Source organism: Phoenix dactylifera, chromosome 4, assembly GCF_009389715.1.
Source record: "Phoenix dactylifera cultivar Barhee BC4 chromosome 4, palm_55x_up_171113_PBpolish2nd_filt_p, whole genome shotgun sequence".
In the NCBI taxonomy this organism is placed as follows: domain Eukaryota; kingdom Viridiplantae; phylum Streptophyta; class Magnoliopsida; order Arecales; family Arecaceae; genus Phoenix; species Phoenix dactylifera.
The window spans coordinates 15,858,679-15,876,704 of record NC_052395.1 but is presented as its reverse complement, the minus strand read 5'-3'; the positions used below and the strand labels follow the sequence as shown (position 1 = coordinate 15,876,704).

Below are 18,026 nucleotides of genomic sequence, written 5' to 3'. Positions count from 1 at the left end.
AGAGTAGGTGGAGGATGAACCCGAGGCTGACTTGGAGGAGGAAATGGTCATCCTCCTCGGTCGGATCCAAGCATTGGTTGCCCTCGGTTATCGGATTTGGTTGGTGGATAATCATGGCTTGAAGACTGGGCAACGGCCTAATCGGACCCCTTCATCTCCACTTGAGCCAGCATCTCCAAAGGGGCCTCCATGACCATGGGCACCAGAGACAACTTGGCTCTAGCTCCCTCCATCAAAGTCGGCACGAGGAAAGAATGCCGACACTTGCATTCTACGTGGCCAATTCGGGCACATCCATAGTAGAATGCCGCCAGATTCTTGTAGACGAAAGCTTGCCAGAAGTTCTGTGACTCCCTTTTGATGAAGTTGCTCGGTTTGAAGGAGTCTAGGGTATTAAGTTCCACCTTAACCCTAGCATACTCGAGCTTCTGAAGCTGGTTGGTGAAGCTGTCTAGGGCCAATGGCTGGTTGCCACCGCCATGATATCTAGGATCGAGTTCTTCTCCCAGTATTCTAGAGGAAGACAAGGGAGCTGGATCCACACCACCACCCGGTTCACCGAGTTGATGCCAAGAATGAAGTTCGGCACCCGCCTCTCCATGGCCGATAGCTGGCCCGCCACTAGCTACGGGCTGCTGGCTAGTGCCAAGTCTCGGTCTCCCTCGCTCTTGAATCGGAAGGTATGGTGCTCCTCCGTCATCGAAAATGCCTTCACCTAGTAGTCAAGCTTGCCCCTGAGGCACAGCTCTCAGGCGACCCACTCCACCAGGACTCGCCGCCCCAGACTACGAACAATCACCACCTTTGAAGACCACACCCTTCTGGACTTCTCCATCAGCTTCGACGGCAACTTGAGTACCTCTATGAAGTGCTGTTGGAGGATCTCGAGTTCTGCCTCTAAAATCCGGTGGTTGGTTCGTGCCGATTGTTGAGCCACCGTCGACTACGAAGGAAGCATCTGGCCACCCTCAGGAGCAGCCGATCTCCGCTTCCAGACGACCCCTCCGTCGATCTTGCCCTGCGACACTCATCCACCACCGTCTCCCTTGTCACATTGGTGTTTTGGTCACCTATCTCCCGTGGATCCGAGTTGTTTGATGAAAGGTCTAGGAGTCGCACGAAGTTTGACGCACTCACCCTCCTGTCGCATCGGGCTCCGGTCAGACGAGAAGCCAACCGAAGCAAGTAATGATGGGCCGAAACGTGGAGGGCTATATTGATTGATAGGAGAATCTTTGAATTATGGCAGCGAGTAGAATATGGTAGGAGAATACGTTAGGAATCCCCAAGCAAACGGATCCCTGTGGCTGCTGTATGGCTGGCACAAAGCCATGGATTTTTTATATGGTGTCAAGAGATATTGACGGGAATTATAATTTATGGTAAATGACATAAGCTCGCCAGTTTGGGTGGGGATTGGGGAATGAGATTCGTCTAGCCGGGTCCAGAGTGATCCTGATAGCATGGGCTTTAATTGGCTGCCCCAAATGCAAATGACACTGGTTTTATTATCGGCCACCAAAGATACGCCCCCATGTGAGGTCCCAAATTTAGGTTAAGGGATCAGAGCCATCGAAGGTATGTTTGATGATACTGATCTCCTAAGAAGATCGGCCATAGTTCAACCAGTTCACCAGATATTGGGCGGTACAAGAGCGAGATATATTGACTTTATGATAGCTAGGAGGAAACGTGTGAGGTAGTAGAGTCTCGAACATGCCTTGTTTTTCTACCCGAAATTGTAGAGGGCCTAAGAATTTCTAGGGGTCCAGCTATGGAACAATGTTGGCATAGATGGCCCTTTGGATTGGATGCAATCATGCTCTACGCCTTTTTCTAATGCGGCGTTCTGCAATACCTGTTGAAATTTGGACTGCCATGGCCTGAATCATAAGAGAGAGGTTTAACCACCAACCACTATGAGCCAATGAACAATTCTATAAGATGGCTATATTTCTATGAGTTTCTCCAATCAAAAATGGACCTGCAATTTGCTCCTACATTCTTGCAGCGCATGCAAAAACCGTGCAATTCCTATTCTTGATAACCAAGCTCATATAAAGTCAGCGCTTGTGGAGGTTTCTCTTTCGCGATAATAATGATTTTTCTTTCGATCACAATTCACGCACGATACTTTATTGCCGATACATAATCATATTATAAATGATTTAAATAGCATCTCTAATCATGTATGATCTTAGATCGCCCTGATGGTCCCATTTAGGTCACCAAATGCCCCAACGATTTTGGTGGGCATGATTTTGTGGCCATCCAAAGATAAGGAGTTCGATGTTATGAAAGTCTAAGGTGACGATCGTCCATGTGACACGAGGAAGACTTTTTCTTGGTTGAGTAAAATACTGCACTTGAAAAGCCTGCATGGTATTATATTTCTAATGTTTCATTAATTTAACAACACTTGGACTAGACAACGAGACAATTCCAAGAAGATGAGGTCAGGCATAGAAGAAAAACAATCAGCTTCTGAGGACGACTATTATGGTCCGTTCATCGTTCAAAATACCATCACAATCAATTCTGAAATTAGAATAAAAAAAATAAATCCAAGGAAAATGTCCACCACAAGTAATTGAAGATTGGACTGGCAAAATTTTGAGGAATAAGTCTGTTTTCAGCATGACGGAACCAACAAGTCCTTTTCCTCATCAGAGATATCTGAGAACAAAAGCTAATTATAGTATATTAATAATGAAGAATGTGAGATCTTCAAGTCAAGCTGGACATGGAGCGAGCTTATAACAAAATCAAGTGGAGCTTCCTTAGACGAGCTTTGGAGAGTTTTGGTTTTCATGACATCTGGATTGATTGGATGCTGGAGTGTGTTTGGGGACCGAAGTTTTCTATCTTGGTCAACGGCCCACCATCCTCTTTTTTCAAGTCCACCATAGAGCTTCGATAGGGATGCCCGTTATCTCCGTACTTGTTCATCATTTGCTCTGATGTCATGTCTCGGGCACTGCAGGTTGCGTGTGCTGATCAGGAGCTGACGGCCTACGTCGCAGCTCTAGGAGCCCAGCCGATATCTCACTTACTCTTTGCCGATGACTGTTTTCTCTTGACTAGAGTGCGGGTGGCGGACGCACAGGCTCTCAGTAGAGTACTGGCTGACTACTGTGTTGCGTCTGGGTAGAGAGTGAACTTCCAAAAGTCTACCATTTTCTTTAGCCCTAGCACATCGCTTGGAGTTAGACGGGAGATCCGGAGGATTCTGGAGATGCCGGAGCAGGCCGGGACCTAGAGCTATCTGGGTATCATCACTGGTAGGAGGTTGAGAGTTTCTGAGTGCACTGGTTTGGTGCAACGGGTCCAGAGTAGGCTGGAGGGATGGCGGGCAACGTCTCTATAGATGATGGAAAGATTGGCGTTGATTAGATCTGTTCTAGGCTCCATGCCCATCTATCACATGGTGAACATGGTGGTGCCAAAGACAGTGTTGTTGAAGATTAAGTGATTACTTCGAAGCTTTCTATGGGGCTCGCATGGAGGTGGTCACGGGATGCACCTAGTGGCTTGGAAGAGTGTTTGCCTTCCTTCCAGCGAGGGTGATCTTGGGGTACTCTCTCTCCTGGAGCAGCGGGAAGTGCTCATTGCCCGGCATGTTGGTCGTTTCTTGTTAGAGTCGCAGGGCTTCTGGAGTCGGACCATGGTAGCCCGTTACGGGGGAATGGGTCCCGAGACATCGGCCTGTGGAGGGCGGAGATGCTCTTTCCTGTAGCGAGAGATAGCGAGGTACTTGCCCACTGCCCTTGCGTATACTAGATGGCTGATAGGCGATGAGCGGAGCATTGATGTGGCTGGTGATCCGTGGGTGGATGCCCTTCCCTTGCGGCTTTGGCCGACTATGGTTAGTGTCGAGGTAGCAGAGGGCCTGTGTGTTTGCGATCTCCTTGTCCTCGGAGGGGGTGAGTGGGATGAGGCTAAGCTGGGTCAGCTTTTCGGGGAGCACCTTGCGGGGAGGGTTTGTTCTCTCTCGATACCCGGATGTGCAGGTTTCGATAACCCTTTTTGATATAATGATTTTTCTTTCGATCACAATTCATGCACGATACTTCATTGCCAATACATAATCGTATTATAAGTGATTTAAATAGCATCTCTAATTATCTATGATCTGAGATCACCCTGATGGTCCCATTTAGGTCACCAAATGCCCCAATGATTTTGGTGGGCATGATTTTGTGACCATCCAAAGATAAGGAGTTCGATGTTATGAAAGTCTAAGGTGACGATTGTCCATATGACATGAGGAAGACTTTTTTTTGGTTGAGTAAAATACTGCACTTGAAAAGCCTGCATGGTATTATATTCCTAATGTTTCGTTAATTTAACAATACTTGGACTAGACAGCGAGATAGCTCCAAGAAGATGAGGTCAGGCAGAGAAGAGAAACAATCAGCTTATGAGAATAACTATTGTGGTCCGTTCATAGTTCAAAATACCATTACAGTCAATTCTGAAATTAGAATAAAAAAAATTAAATCCAAGGAAAATGTCCACCACAAGTAATTGAAGATTGGACTGGCAAAATTTTGAGGAATAAGTCTGTTTTCAGCATGATGGAACCTACGAGTCCTTTTCCTCAGCCAAAGGGTACCAGAGACATCTGAGAACAAAAGCTAGTTACAGTTTACTAATGATGAAGAATAGTTTGGCTGGTAGATGGTCAACAAATTATAAGCATGGATAACATATATATGGAAATGCTCGACTTGGGGGATGATATAAAAACTTGCAGCAGTAGCAAGCATCAGTGCCCACAAAAGATTTGAAGAAAGATGAGAAGAAACCAGACTAACTAGTTGTAAGCTTAATAAAAACTTCATTTTTATTCCTGGAAGCATAGATGGATCAGATTCTCAAGGTTATGGTCGAAAGCGTCACATGCTTTGTGCTCTTGTTAGCCAAGAGATAATTTGTCTTTGAGACGCCTTTGAGCCATATAGAAGAGACTGTAGAGTGATGTAGACCTTGAACACACCACCGAGCTGCCGCTCTGTATCCGGAGCAGAGGTCATGGTTATAGGAATAGAACCAGCAGTCAATAGCTTCCCTCATGATCCCAAATTGAGAAGCCCAGAGCCAAGAATCAGCCAAAATTAAATGTGAAACAGAGGTCACCATTGCAAGTTGTTTGAGGTGGTATGTATTGTGTTTTTTTTTTTTTTCGGATGAAGATTGACGGTGATTTTCACGAGATCATTCTGCTATTTTCTAAGCAATGGAGGCAGCATCGTAATTCGCATCGTACTTGAGAAAACTATAGCGATTTTGTTCTTTTCAGAGTGTAACCTTTTGTTTCGTTGTTAGTTCATAAGAAAATCCACCTATCCCTTCTCAATCCTCCTTATTATAGGATAATATATACATCCATCATCTTCTGCAACTCGGACAACATTCATGACTATATTTGTTTGTTAAGCATTATTACAGTTATGTATCATAACAATAAATTGCATAGAAATCACAACAATCTTCCCAAACTCCTTTCTAACGTGAGATTACAACCATCGACCAAATATAATGTTACGAAAAAGGTAATGTTACTGTTGTGCAGCCCATACCAACATAGATCTAAATTGAACTTAAAAATAGTTCAAGTTAAAAAGTCTTATACGGCATGCTTGGTATCTAAAAAATGCTTTTACAAGAAGAAAAAATCAACAAATTACTTTTAGAAAAAGGTTAGGAAACCTACCTTCTAGCTTCTCTCTCTCTCTTTTCTAAAGAAGAAGCTGTGGCATATCATTTCCAAGATCAGGAGGTAAGAGGTTTTGGATCCAATTTCTGAGGTTAGTATATTCTGGGTAGGATTAAGATAGCCTTCTATCATTATATCACAAGTCAAATTAAGCATGATGATATTGAAAACTATATGTAAAAATGCAATCAGATTAGTATTAGTGTGTCAAATTAGAAGATTTGGACCTAGCCAAGTGCATAAAAGCATAAGTAAACCATTGGAGAAAAATCTCCCTAATGTAGATATAATTCACATTTGAGGTTTCCTGTCCCTGAAACAGCTGCTGCTTAGGAACCATGAAAAGCAAAATAAGATCATGGAAATCCTAATTTGGAACACCAAACACACAATCAGGTACATCAAAGGAAAAGACAATTTAAGCAATTAATTCTTCATTCATGTGCTTCACAAATACATAATAACACCACTTCTCTATTCATGTATCTATATTTGTTATAGGGCCTTTGAACCAGTGTCTTGCACTCAGAATCCATGATGACACTGAGAGGATGAATAGGCCGCCCACAGCAACGGGAGTGTAATTGAGAGTATCCTTTGCTATGGGATACGCAACAGGAAGCGAAAATAGTACTGTGATTGTTGCAACCCAGAGGACAGCAACCCAACCCACTAGTATCCCATACCTGCCAAGGTTGAAGGGGCCTGGAACAAAAGATTTGCGTGCTAGGGTCACCCGGAAGAAGATAGGCAAAGCATAAGCAATGTAGAGTCCAATTGTAGCTATTGACACCATAGCCTGGAATGCTACTAAGCTTCCAAGAGACTGTAAAAAAAGGATATGAGAAAAGAGATCAGCCATTGAGCAGGGATTCTTACACTTACAAGTAATGAGAATAGGCATCCAAAAGAAATCATGAGACTTGCAGGAATTCCATAACAAAATCGAGAAAACAAATAATAGAACTTATACCATGCAAACATCTACGTAAATAATCGATAATTCTCGTATAACCCTCTTCTTTCTTTCTCTGCCTACCCCCTTTTCCTCTCTTTGAGGGGGCTAGGGCAGTTGAATCAGATATAACCTTTGGTTCTCTTCTGTTGCTTTCAGTCATTAACTGAAAATTTCATGAGACTGGTCTGTGTTTGCATGTGTAGTTTTGTATGCAAGTACTATTTGAAGGCACATTCTCACCATGGATCTGAACCCTCGCCAGTTTAGCCAGTCCATTAACAGCAGATGACTTCTAAATAAGGTGATTTTGGATACTCGTTAAGTAATAAGCTAAGCAAAATTTGAGGGGGTTCTTTTACTGCATGTCACATTTGGAGGGCTCTGTTGCTAAACAGTTAGTGCAAAGTCCAGGCCTACAGGTTCACAATTTAGGAGACTGAGATTGGGAAACTAGGTGAGTTATGGAAGAAAGAACACTTCATTTGACAAAATGCCAATGTCAATTTATGCAAATGCAGGTGATGATTGTTCCAAACAGAGTATCGAAACTTGAATACATATTTAGGGGCAAAAAATCTGATGCTAGAAATAAAAGATTCAGGCAATCACCTTAAATATTTGCAAGCATTATTGCAGCGAAATTAACAAGGCATTGATCTCCAAGAATCCAAATTTGACACTGTAACTCGTGCAGGTCTTTGTTTTTTCAAATGTTACGATACCTACAATTTTGATATGATTCTGTTGGAAGAATTAAGCACCAGTAACATGCAACCTCTTAGCATCTGGGGGCTAGGTTATTCCATGATTGCATGTGCATGATACACAAGCTATATCCAAATAATATTTCAATCGTAGTCAAAATATATGCATGATGAAACTAGAAAGTGGGCGACCTTAAACAAACAAGGCAGATCAACAGAAAATTCATTACCGTCAAAGCCATACAGAAAGATATAAATGCTGAGAGCCAAACTGCATTTAATGGTACTTCTTGCTTGTTCACTTTATGCCACAATGATGATAGCGGCATTGCTCCATCTCTTGAGAATGCATATGCCATCCTAAATTTGAGGAAACAGTCAAACAATAATTTTTTGGCATCTAATGATTAAAATCTAAAGGCAAAAAACAAAAATAAATCGACTCGGATTAACCCCTTTTAAGAGAGAAATAATAGATAAACATTTCAGATATTAATTAGCATATAAGTCATGTTTACCTAGAGTTGCTTGTTACTGAGCTCATACCACAAAAAAATATAGCAACAGCAACAACTCCCAAGCAAATGATGCCACCTACACCATTTCCATATCTACTCTTAAAGGCAAGGTAGAAAACTTCTGCAATTGCATAACCTCCAGCATCATTGTCGGTGCTCAAAAGATATGGAATGTTGTTAACTGCAAATGTGATGCCAAGCAGATAACCCCAGCCTGCAATGATTGATACGCCAATGGCACTGATTATTCCTTTTGGTCCATTCTTATCTGCGTGTTTAGTTTCCTCTGTCTGGGGAAAAAAGATATATGCTAAAGAACCAATTTAACATTTGCATAAGATCTTTATGAAACAGCCAAGATTAATAGAACATAAGTACATGAGTATATGATAGTAGATGAAGGAAAAGAAAAACAAATTTTGGGCTTTAAATTAATTTATGTCAAAGTAAGAGAACTTAGATCTGAAGTTAGATGCTTTGAGAAGAAATGATTTGAGAAGATTTAAGATGGAAGTGATGAAAAAGGACTATCTCCTTACGACAGAAGAAAGGGGATTCGGTGGAAATAATGCCAAAGTATGGTAAATCTAGTAGGATATGTGTCAATTATGAAGGTATAGTCATTAACTAGGTGATAAATCGAATATCTAACATGAGCATAGTAAAACACTACAGGAATAATTCTTACCATATGAGCAGATGCATCATATCCTGTCAGTGTGTATTGACTCATCAAGAGTCCCAAAACAAAAATGTATAGCTTGCTGTGGATTCCAGCATCATTTTCAGTGTTGAAATGAGAAAACACAAAATCTGCACTGGCCCTCTCAGTAGCAACAGTTGGTATAAGGATCATAAGGACAAAGACACCTGAAGAGAACAACTTCATTTGGTAACCAAGTGGAAGATTGTTTCAATCTCTCTGATGACCTTAAAAAAATGAAAAATGGAAAGTATAATCCTACCTAAGACATTCCAGATAGCCGCAAGCTGTCCAAAGAAAGATAACCAGGTAATTGATAGACTGTTTATTATGGCATGAATCAGCAGAATTCCCCCATGAAACCCGATGACCACATATTTAGAAGCCAGGTATCCTCCTCCATTGTTTCCACCAGTGCTAAGTAGGATAATTACTTGCAATAGTTGTGCAAGTGAGAAATCTATACTAGTAGTGACTGCCCACTGCAAAACAGAAATTTCTTTAACTGCTCAGAAGAATATAAAAGGATTGTTTAGCTCCAGTTGAGGTATGCTCTCCACTGGACAATAGAGGCTTTGAACTTCAAACCCAATAACTTCTGGGATTACCTGTCCAACAATGTTAAACCTGCATGAAAATCAATAGAAATTATTATCTCACAGAGAGAGCACTAATCTAATGGATTACATGGTCATATGCCAACAAAAAAAAATTATTTTCCATTTCAAAATAAACACATAAAAATGGCTTATCTTTCAAGCCTTTGCAAACTCAATTTTGTTAGATATACCAAAAGCTCTAAGTCACCTTTTCACTTGAAACATTTCTAGTAGCAGATTTTATATTGTAACATCTGTTACAAAATGATACAATTTTGCATCATTCTCAGAATCTATTGCTTAAGCAAGCCTCTAGCCTACAAGAACACAGTCAAATGTATTTTTGGCCTAAAAGAGACCAATTTTGCTCATATCATGCAGCATTTTCAGTTCAAGTTTTAAGATCGATGCATGACAACTATTTTGCTTTATATACTCCATTACCAGTCCTACCAAATATAAAAGGTGAAAGGGAATCTAACAGGCGGACAAAGATAACCACTAAGATGCAGCAGATAGAGGGTCTGGTTCCACTGATCTCTCGAAAAAGAGGTGGTGGTGGAACTAGTATACTAAAACTATTACATCCATCTGTCAATATAAGCTTTGCAGAGAATCTAATGACTGACAAGTCTCAACTGCCTTTGTTGCATGGAGTAAGTACAAAAGTTGGGAGTCACATGCACTTTAGACAGGCATCTAAATTGTAAAATTCACGAACCTCTTTTCATGCAAGGAAATAAAACATAGATATAGAGAGATTTTAAAATGAGAACTAAAAAGAGATAAAAAATTATTTTGCCAGATATGCACAATCTTAACTTTTGTTGTAACATGAATCAAACTTCTTATCCAGTGGTGGAATGTCGAACATCCAATAACTAAATTATATATCCTATACTCTTGCCTGTGTACTTTGGATAACTGAAAAGATTGAATTAAGCAGCAAATGGTTCCACCACTCCTATGCAACCAGGGAAGTCATGGTATTTCCTGAAAGAAACTAGCAATTTGATATATTGATTCCCATTGTTGACAGGTGTTTGTTTGTCCACTCTATGTTAATGCTCATTGGATCAATTGGAGACCAAGTTCCCCACAAGAATGACTGGTTAATAGCTCTAATTGGTAATAAAATCAGTATTCTTCAGGATCATCAAGCAATATCAGCAACTAAAATTGCAGGCTCTTTGGTAGAAAATTATTCAATTAAAACACTATCCAGGTTCTAGTTGCTGGCTTCTGTGCAACACATCCTATATAGCACAAAGAGTTTTCTACACCCCAAACAATTCCAAGGAAAGGAATGTTATAATAGGTGGGGGGAAAAAACAATAAGCAGAAATCCTCCCAGAGGAATGGCAATTCAATACAAAAACAAGCAGTTCAACAAAGAAAGAGAGACCAAACAGCCAGATCCAATAGTAGTACCAGCCAGTCATCCAGGAAGCAAAGGGTGCCCACTCGTTCCCCGAGAGCTTAGCACTCCAGTAGTACAGGCCGCCAGATGTCGGGTATGATGAGCAGATTTCCGCCATCGAAAGGCCAACAATCATTGTAAAGAACCCAGCGATAAACCACCCGTATGTCATGGCTACAGGCCCTCCAAACTTCAGACCGGTGTTGTAAAGGGTGGTGATACCAGTGAGCACTGATATGATCGAAAATGAGAAGGCGAAGTTGGACAACACCCTGCAATTCCCCAACACTACCCATGAATCCAAAAGACACACACACACCCACAAAAAAGAATGCAACCCAAGCAAGGAACCGAGCATTTGAGTCGAGATAATTACGAGAGATCGCGTTTGAGCTCCTGCTTGTAACCAAGCTCGTGGAGGCGAGAATGCCCGGTATCCATGGAGGAGTCGACATCACTCCTTGTGGAGCCATTTGTCCCATCCTTTCCCCAGACCATCTCTCTATGACCACCAGAAGGACGCTCCCTTCGAAGAACGAGAGATGGTTAGGGGTAAAAGAAGGGAAGAGACTAACCTACGCTTCCCTGAGCTCTTTCCGCCTCCCAGAACTCCAATAATCCAAGCGGGAGGGGTGTTGACAAGTATCATTTAGGAAACCAAATACAGCCGAAGACTCTGACCGGCCTCTCTTTCATTTCTCACCACTGTATCTTTTCCTCCATCTACACTATTCCTATTTGGAGGTTTTCTCGGGCCAATCGAAGCAAGCAATGAGGGGCCCAAACGTGGAGGCCTAGATTGATTGATAGGAGAATCTTTGAATTATTGTAGCGAGTAGAATATGGTAGGAAAATATAATAGGAATCCCCTAGCAAATTAAGGGACCGTGCGGCTGCCGCAAGGCTGGCACAAAGTCGTGGATTTTTTATAGGGTGTCGGGAGACGTTGACGGGAATTATATACGGTAAAGGACTTGAGCTCGGGGAATGAGATTGCTATAGCCGGTCCAGAGTGATCCTGATAGCATGGGCTTTAATTGGCTGCCCCAAATCCCAATGGCACTGCTTTTATTATCGGGCCACCAAGGATATGCCCACATGTGAGGTCCCCAATTTAGGTTAAGGGATCAGAGCCATCGAAGGTATGTTTGATGATATTGATCGCTTAAGAAGATGGGCCGCCAGATTTTGGGCGCCACAGAAGCGAGATATATTGACTTTATGATAACTAGGGGGAAACGTGTCAGGTAGTAGAATCTCCCACGTGCCTTGTTTTTCTACCAGAAATTGTAAAGGGCCTTTTTCTAATGCGGCGTTCTGCAAGAGCAGTTCAAATTTGGACTGCCACGGTCTGAATCATAAGAGTGAGGTTTAGCCACCAGCTACTATGAGCCAATTTTTATGAGTTTCTCAAATAAAAAATGAACCTGCAATTTGCTCCTACTTTCTTGCAGCGCAGGCAAGAAACATGCAATTCCTATGTTTGATAACCAAGTTCATATAAAGTCATAGCTTGTGAAGGTTTCTCTTTGGCGATGCCCATTTTGATATGATGATTTTTCTAAACTAAGTTCATTCCGATCACTTTGTTTTGCATGTGACCTTTTTAGAATTCATGCACGATAGATCATTGCCGATATATAATCGTATTATAAATTATCTTAAATAGCATCTCTAATCATCTGTGATCATACCCATTTTTGATATGATGATTTTTCTAAACTAAGTTCGTTCCGATCACTTTGTTTTGCATGTGACCTTTTTAGAATTCATGCACGATAGATCATTGCCGATATATAATCGTATTATAAATTATCTTAAATAGCATCTCTAATCATCTGTGATCATAGATCACCATGATCACCATGACGGTCCCATTTAGGTCACCAAATGCCCCAAAGAGTTTGGTGGGCATGGTTTTGTGACGATCCAAGATCGATGTTATAAAAGTCTTAAGGTAACAATCATCCATGTGACATGAGTAAGACTTCTTTTGTTGATAAGGGCGATAATATCTCTATGATCTAGAGTAATGACTAAAATACTGCACTTGAAAAGTCTGCATGGTATTATATTCCTAATGTTTCATTAATTTAACAACACTTGGACTAGACAGAGACAGTTCCAAGAAGATGAGGTCAGGCATAGAAGAGAAACAATCAGCTTATGAGGACGACTATTATGGTCCGTTCATTGTTCAAAATACCATTACAGTCAATTCTGAAATTGGAATTAAAAAAAAATTAAATCCAAGGAAAATGTCCACCACAAGCAATTGAAGATTGGACTGGCAAAATTTTGAGGAATAAGAAAGTTTTCAGCATGATGGAACCTACAAGTCCTTTTCCTCAGCCAAAGGGTATCAGAGACATCTGAGAACAAAAGCTAGTTACAGCATACTAATGATGAAGAATAGTTTGGCTAGTAGATGTCAGTATGTCAACAAATTATAAACATGGATAACATATATATGGAAACGCTCGACTTGGGGGATGATATAAGAACTTGCAGCAGTAGCAAGCATCAGTGACCACAAAAGATTGAATGAAAGATGACAAGAAACCAGACTAACTAGTTGTAAGCTTAACAAAGCTTCATTTTTATTCCTGGAAGCAGTCAGGACCTAAACTAGAAGGGAAATCAACCATACCAGCATGAGTTCCTAAAAGATGCATGCGATGTATTATCTAGTAAAGTTTTGACTAATTTGGAGCCCTTGCCGATGAGCAGTCTTACCCAATCAGACAGTTAGCGTGTGCAACAACTTAATTCCCTGACAGATGACATAGTAGAACAGATCCACATTAGATGGAGAGAAAGTCAAGCTAGGATACTTATGAGAGCATTTGGCTCCCAAAGTTTTGACCTCTCCAAATAAAATCAGCACTGTTGATTATGATTTATGACATTTATATTTGGTTAAAAACCAAAGATCATGTATTTTGAGATCTTCTACCCATGCATTGAATGAAAATTAAATTGACAATTTCAAAACCGTGATATCATGTTCCAATTCGATCTAGTTTAAACATATTCAAGTTGAATGAAATTTAATCTAATATATTTTAAAATATTTAGATCAAGATCAATATTTTAAATTTTGCAATTTATATGATTTATACTATGTTTTTTATCACTAGCTAATTTCTACTATTCATTTTTTTTCATGGCTCAATGTATATGCAAGCGATCTTGAAAAATTAAAAGTTTTTATTCTCGAAGTATTTTATATAACTCAGGTCACGATCAACGGTGCTGATTTTCATTTTGACAGCCTCTTTATTGGTTTTGACTAGAAAGTATCTGGAGGCATCCAAACCTAATATACACACATACATGCACACACATATACATATGTACGTACGTACGTACGTATGTATGTATGTATGTATGTGGGTGGGTAGATATACATGTGTATTCTCTTAGGATGGCCAAAGAGTTACATCTCGCAGGATATGGTGGATTCCAAGGGACGCCATTCCAGTGGATGCATCCTTAAGGATATGAACCTTATTATTACCTCTCTGAGGCATGGAGACCATCCAACCATGAGGTCCTCAACTGTGCGACAGAAGAATTGTTGTTAAGCTCAATATATTCCAGGGCACTATGCACATCCCAAGCTGAAAAGTAGCTTTAGAACTAACCTGTCCCCCTTTTAACTCAGCTAATACTGCACCCATTTATGAGATCAAACACAATACCATAGATCCGCAATAGCCCCTTGAAAAAGGCTGTTGCTTTTGGAGCATCATGTGACTTTGATTCCATATGCACAAATATCAGCTTATTTGCAATATTATATAAAACTCATTAATCTATAAAATAGTGTCACAAGACACTTTTTATTCAAAAAGAAAAAAAAGATCTGTCACCATACTCAAGATGCAGTCTATAGATTCAAGACATGAATTTCCATCTACATAAATCAGATGTACAATCATAATTTTAGCACTTGGAAATGTTGATATATAAGCACCAATAAATATTAGATGATTTATGTGGAAATATAAAATAACAGGTGCATACATGATTAAACCTATGGTGAACCTAGACTACTTGTTCTCTGAAAATGTGTATTGATGCAAAGAACTAACTCTCATCGCGTAGCAAAATTTCACGAACCAAACTTCAAAGAAAATTTTCAAAGCTGAATAAAGGGAAATATGCAGACTCACCAGCCAGTGATCCATGAAGCAAAAGGTCCCCACTGGTCTCCACAGAGCTTAGCACTCCAAAAATAGAGTCCACCAGAGGTAGGATAGGCAGAGCAGATCTCAGCCATAGCAAGGCCAACCACCAGAGTGAATCCACCAGCTATGGGCCATCCATAGATCATGGTCGCTGGTCCTCCAAATTCGAGGCCAGTGTTAAACAGTGTTGTTATGCCCGCGAGGATTGATATTATGGAAAATGTGACAGAAAAATTGGATATCGCCCTGCACAAACATTATTCAACGTCACAGCCTCTAATATAGTAAATGCAAAGTTTACATTTAATCTACCAGCTTCTCCAAGAACTAATGATTGATACTAGCTATTTTCTACAGGGAACGCGCGTTCGTGAGGACCGTGGTGGAATACAAGGTGTAGTTTAGAGATTAACTAAGGCCTGATATATATTGTTGACCCCTTTTCTAACGTTTTAAGCTTTTGGATCTAATAGTCATCCAATAGGCTAAGGTCTAAGAATACTGCTCATCAAGGGGTCTCTTCCACGACTTCAATATGGATTCGTGGAGTAAAATTTCAGAGTTTGAAAATTCTTGCAATCTTCATTCCACAGCATTCTATAAGTAGCTAGAATTTTCTTCAATCAATCTAATTTGAAGACCACAGGACCAAATGCATTGTTCGTATTGCTTGGATTAAAGACACAAGGCATGCAATGCTGACCCTGTTGCAACCAAAAAAGGAGTGATTAGGGGTTTCAACTCAGCTCCAAGGTGGAAACCACACAACTATGTGACGCATTTTAGATTAAATGCTTGCAATTCACATATATAAAGGAGTAGAACTCTTGCAAATAACCTAGCATATTTTGTTACAAGGCCTCGTAACCATCAAACAACCCAAGTCAGCCTAATTTAGTTTTGGGTTCTACGCTGGTCTGACCTTTTATTCATGAAAGTTCAGGATAAACCTTGCTGCGCATCACTAATTTAAGAATTTGCAACGTAGCAGATCATAATTTGGCGACTCCGGAAAATATATTCATTTTCCCCTCGGTAATCCACTTTTGAAAAGTGTAGTCGCTGTCGCTGATCATTGACCGTTGAGATGAGGATTTTCCATTGCCTTGCTGGTAAGTTATGGCGTAAACCTGATATTTTGAGGCGTGGGTTTAGGGCCTTTTCTCATAGGCCCGTACATGGCCAGAGTTTGGGTTGCGGATTATATTTAAGTGCCTTGAGTCCAAGCCAGGGTCAGCTATATGGCCTAAGTGCTAGAACCAATTGACTAATAATCCAAATAAGGATCTATTTGTATAATCCTACGTGATCCTATATGATTCACAGGAACACAGGCCGGGCTAGACTTATATTCACAAATTTTATAGGAATTTTTTTAGAGTGAGCCGGCCCGAATTCTATATGATAAAAAAAAAAAGGACCACATTAAGGTTTTTTTGGTCCCATTTTATATGAATGGACCAGGAAAGATCCACGTGACATGGTCTGGAATCTCGATGAGAGAGTTTTCCTTTTTTTCTATAAGATTCGGGCCAGCCCATTCCAAATTTATTCCCGAGAATTCTATTAGCGTACGTTTGCCTTGATTTGTGGTTCCATGATCCCCACTTGGACTGAACAATCCAAGATAAGGCTCACTCGATTCCAATCGTGATAGCCTAATGGGGCTCTATTTGCCATCTGATTGACGGTTCCACTGAAAAGAAGATCTGGCCCAGTCTAGACACACCAATTTCGTCTAAATTTGGATCCGAACGCTATATCAATTCAGATCCCGCCTTGACCCACCTGCACCCTCAACTAACAGGCGCACTTTGCGGCAACGTCGGCCAACGAACCCAATTCCCATGTGCGCGCCCACCATATACCAATCAGCATCCCAGCGCAGTTGGACGACTATGATCTCTATCACATCCATGAGAAGTGTACGCGAACGCAAGGGGTTCTCCTTTTCTATCTACTTCGTCCCATCGCTATAGGACGGCTGACATTGCGGGCACGGCTCCAACTATTGACCCAATCTGATGCTCAGCACAGGGTGACACAATTCGTGTGCAAGAAATCAATGCTACCTCGGCTCGGTCGCATGGAGATTTGCATGCGGGTGCGAGATCCGACCTCAAATATCGAGCTTTTTCCCCTTGCCACCGGGGCGCTACGTGGCACGACGGATTGGTCAGGTTTACAGAAAGCAGCATAAACCACCAATTTCATCCTGTCACGTGGCACGACAGCTACGTCGTGAACCTTCTAGTAACATGATTGAACCTCATATGAGGAAAAATTGGGGGAAAAAAAATCTAGAGTTTATGAATGTTTTTTTTTAAAAAAAAAATAAGGGGGAAGATCTATAGAATGTGTTTTATAGCAATTAAATGAAGAAATTGAAGAGAGAGAGAGAGAATAGGATGGGAAGAATGGAGGCTGGTAAACGTACGAGAGGCGGCGACTGAGTTCCTGCTTGTAACCGAGCTGCCGAAGCCGAGAATCGTCGGAATCGGCGTTGTCTCTGATCTGGTCTTCCAGGAGGAGGAGATACGGAGCTCCTTCTCCTGCATCTCCACTTTCCATCCCCATCTCTCCTCTCTTTCTCCCCCCTTCTTTTGCTCTCGGATTAGACAAATAACACGAACCGTCGGTAAGAGACCATCCAACGGAGGAGGAGAAGAGGAAGATATGAGAGAGAGCGAGAGAGAGAGAGAGAGAGGGAGAGGAGACTTAGATATAGTTTTATAGTAGAAGTTTAAAGGGTTGGGCGGAACGGAGCGGGAGGTGAGTTCCGGTGACCGGGGAACGAAAGTGGAAGAGGGGGTGATTCTCTTTTGGGGATTTTTTTATTTGGCGCTTCTACGCGTGGGGGAGGTTAAGTCCGTAATTTTAAGCAACCAACAAAATCACGCCATTTTGGTGGAGAAGTGGGTACGGGTCGCTTACTTTTCGATTCATTTGATTCTGTCTGAAACACCACGTGTTAACGGAGAGGCAAGGCTAAAGTTATCTTGATAGAAAAAGATTCGATTTCTTTATAAAGAAAAAGATGCGAGGACCCACCCCGTGATTCTGTCTGATTTGCAAGGTTTGATTATTATTACTTGGGCAAGGTTTGATTTGCAAACAAATTAGAACAGAGTTCAGAAATGTTATTTAGCATGGCTCCAATTCTTTGTGCCATACCTCAAGAAACAAGCTAGTGTACTTGTAGCATTTCTATC

At 41.1% G+C, this 18,026-nt stretch overlaps 1 protein-coding gene across 3 annotated transcripts; it reads right to left on the bottom strand.

Moving 5' to 3' along the window:
- Positions 1-5,978: 5,978 nt before the first annotated feature.
- LOC103705651 (amino-acid permease BAT1 homolog) lies at positions 5,979-17,635 on the bottom strand. Of its 3 annotated transcripts, none has more exons than XM_039125651.1 (8): positions 17,252-17,635; positions 14,800-15,060; positions 9,211-9,229; positions 8,865-9,084; positions 8,588-8,769; positions 7,900-8,189; positions 7,612-7,741; positions 5,979-6,545 (listed from the first exon to the last, which is right to left on the bottom strand). In XM_039125651.1, the coding sequence occupies exons 1-8, from the start codon at positions 17,389-17,391 to the stop codon at positions 6,198-6,200; spliced, it is 1,590 nt and encodes a 529-aa protein (XP_038981579.1). In that variant the 5' UTR covers positions 17,392-17,635; the 3' UTR covers positions 5,979-6,197. The 3 variants fall into 3 exon arrangements, with proteins under 3 accessions (XP_038981579.1, XP_038981580.1, XP_038981581.1); XM_039125652.1 differs by lacking the exons at positions 14,800-15,060; positions 17,252-17,635 and adding exons at positions 10,633-10,893; positions 10,998-11,338; XM_039125653.1 differs by lacking the exons at positions 14,800-15,060; positions 17,252-17,635 and adding an exon at positions 10,998-11,340.
- Between the last annotated feature and the right edge of the window lie 391 nt (positions 17,636-18,026).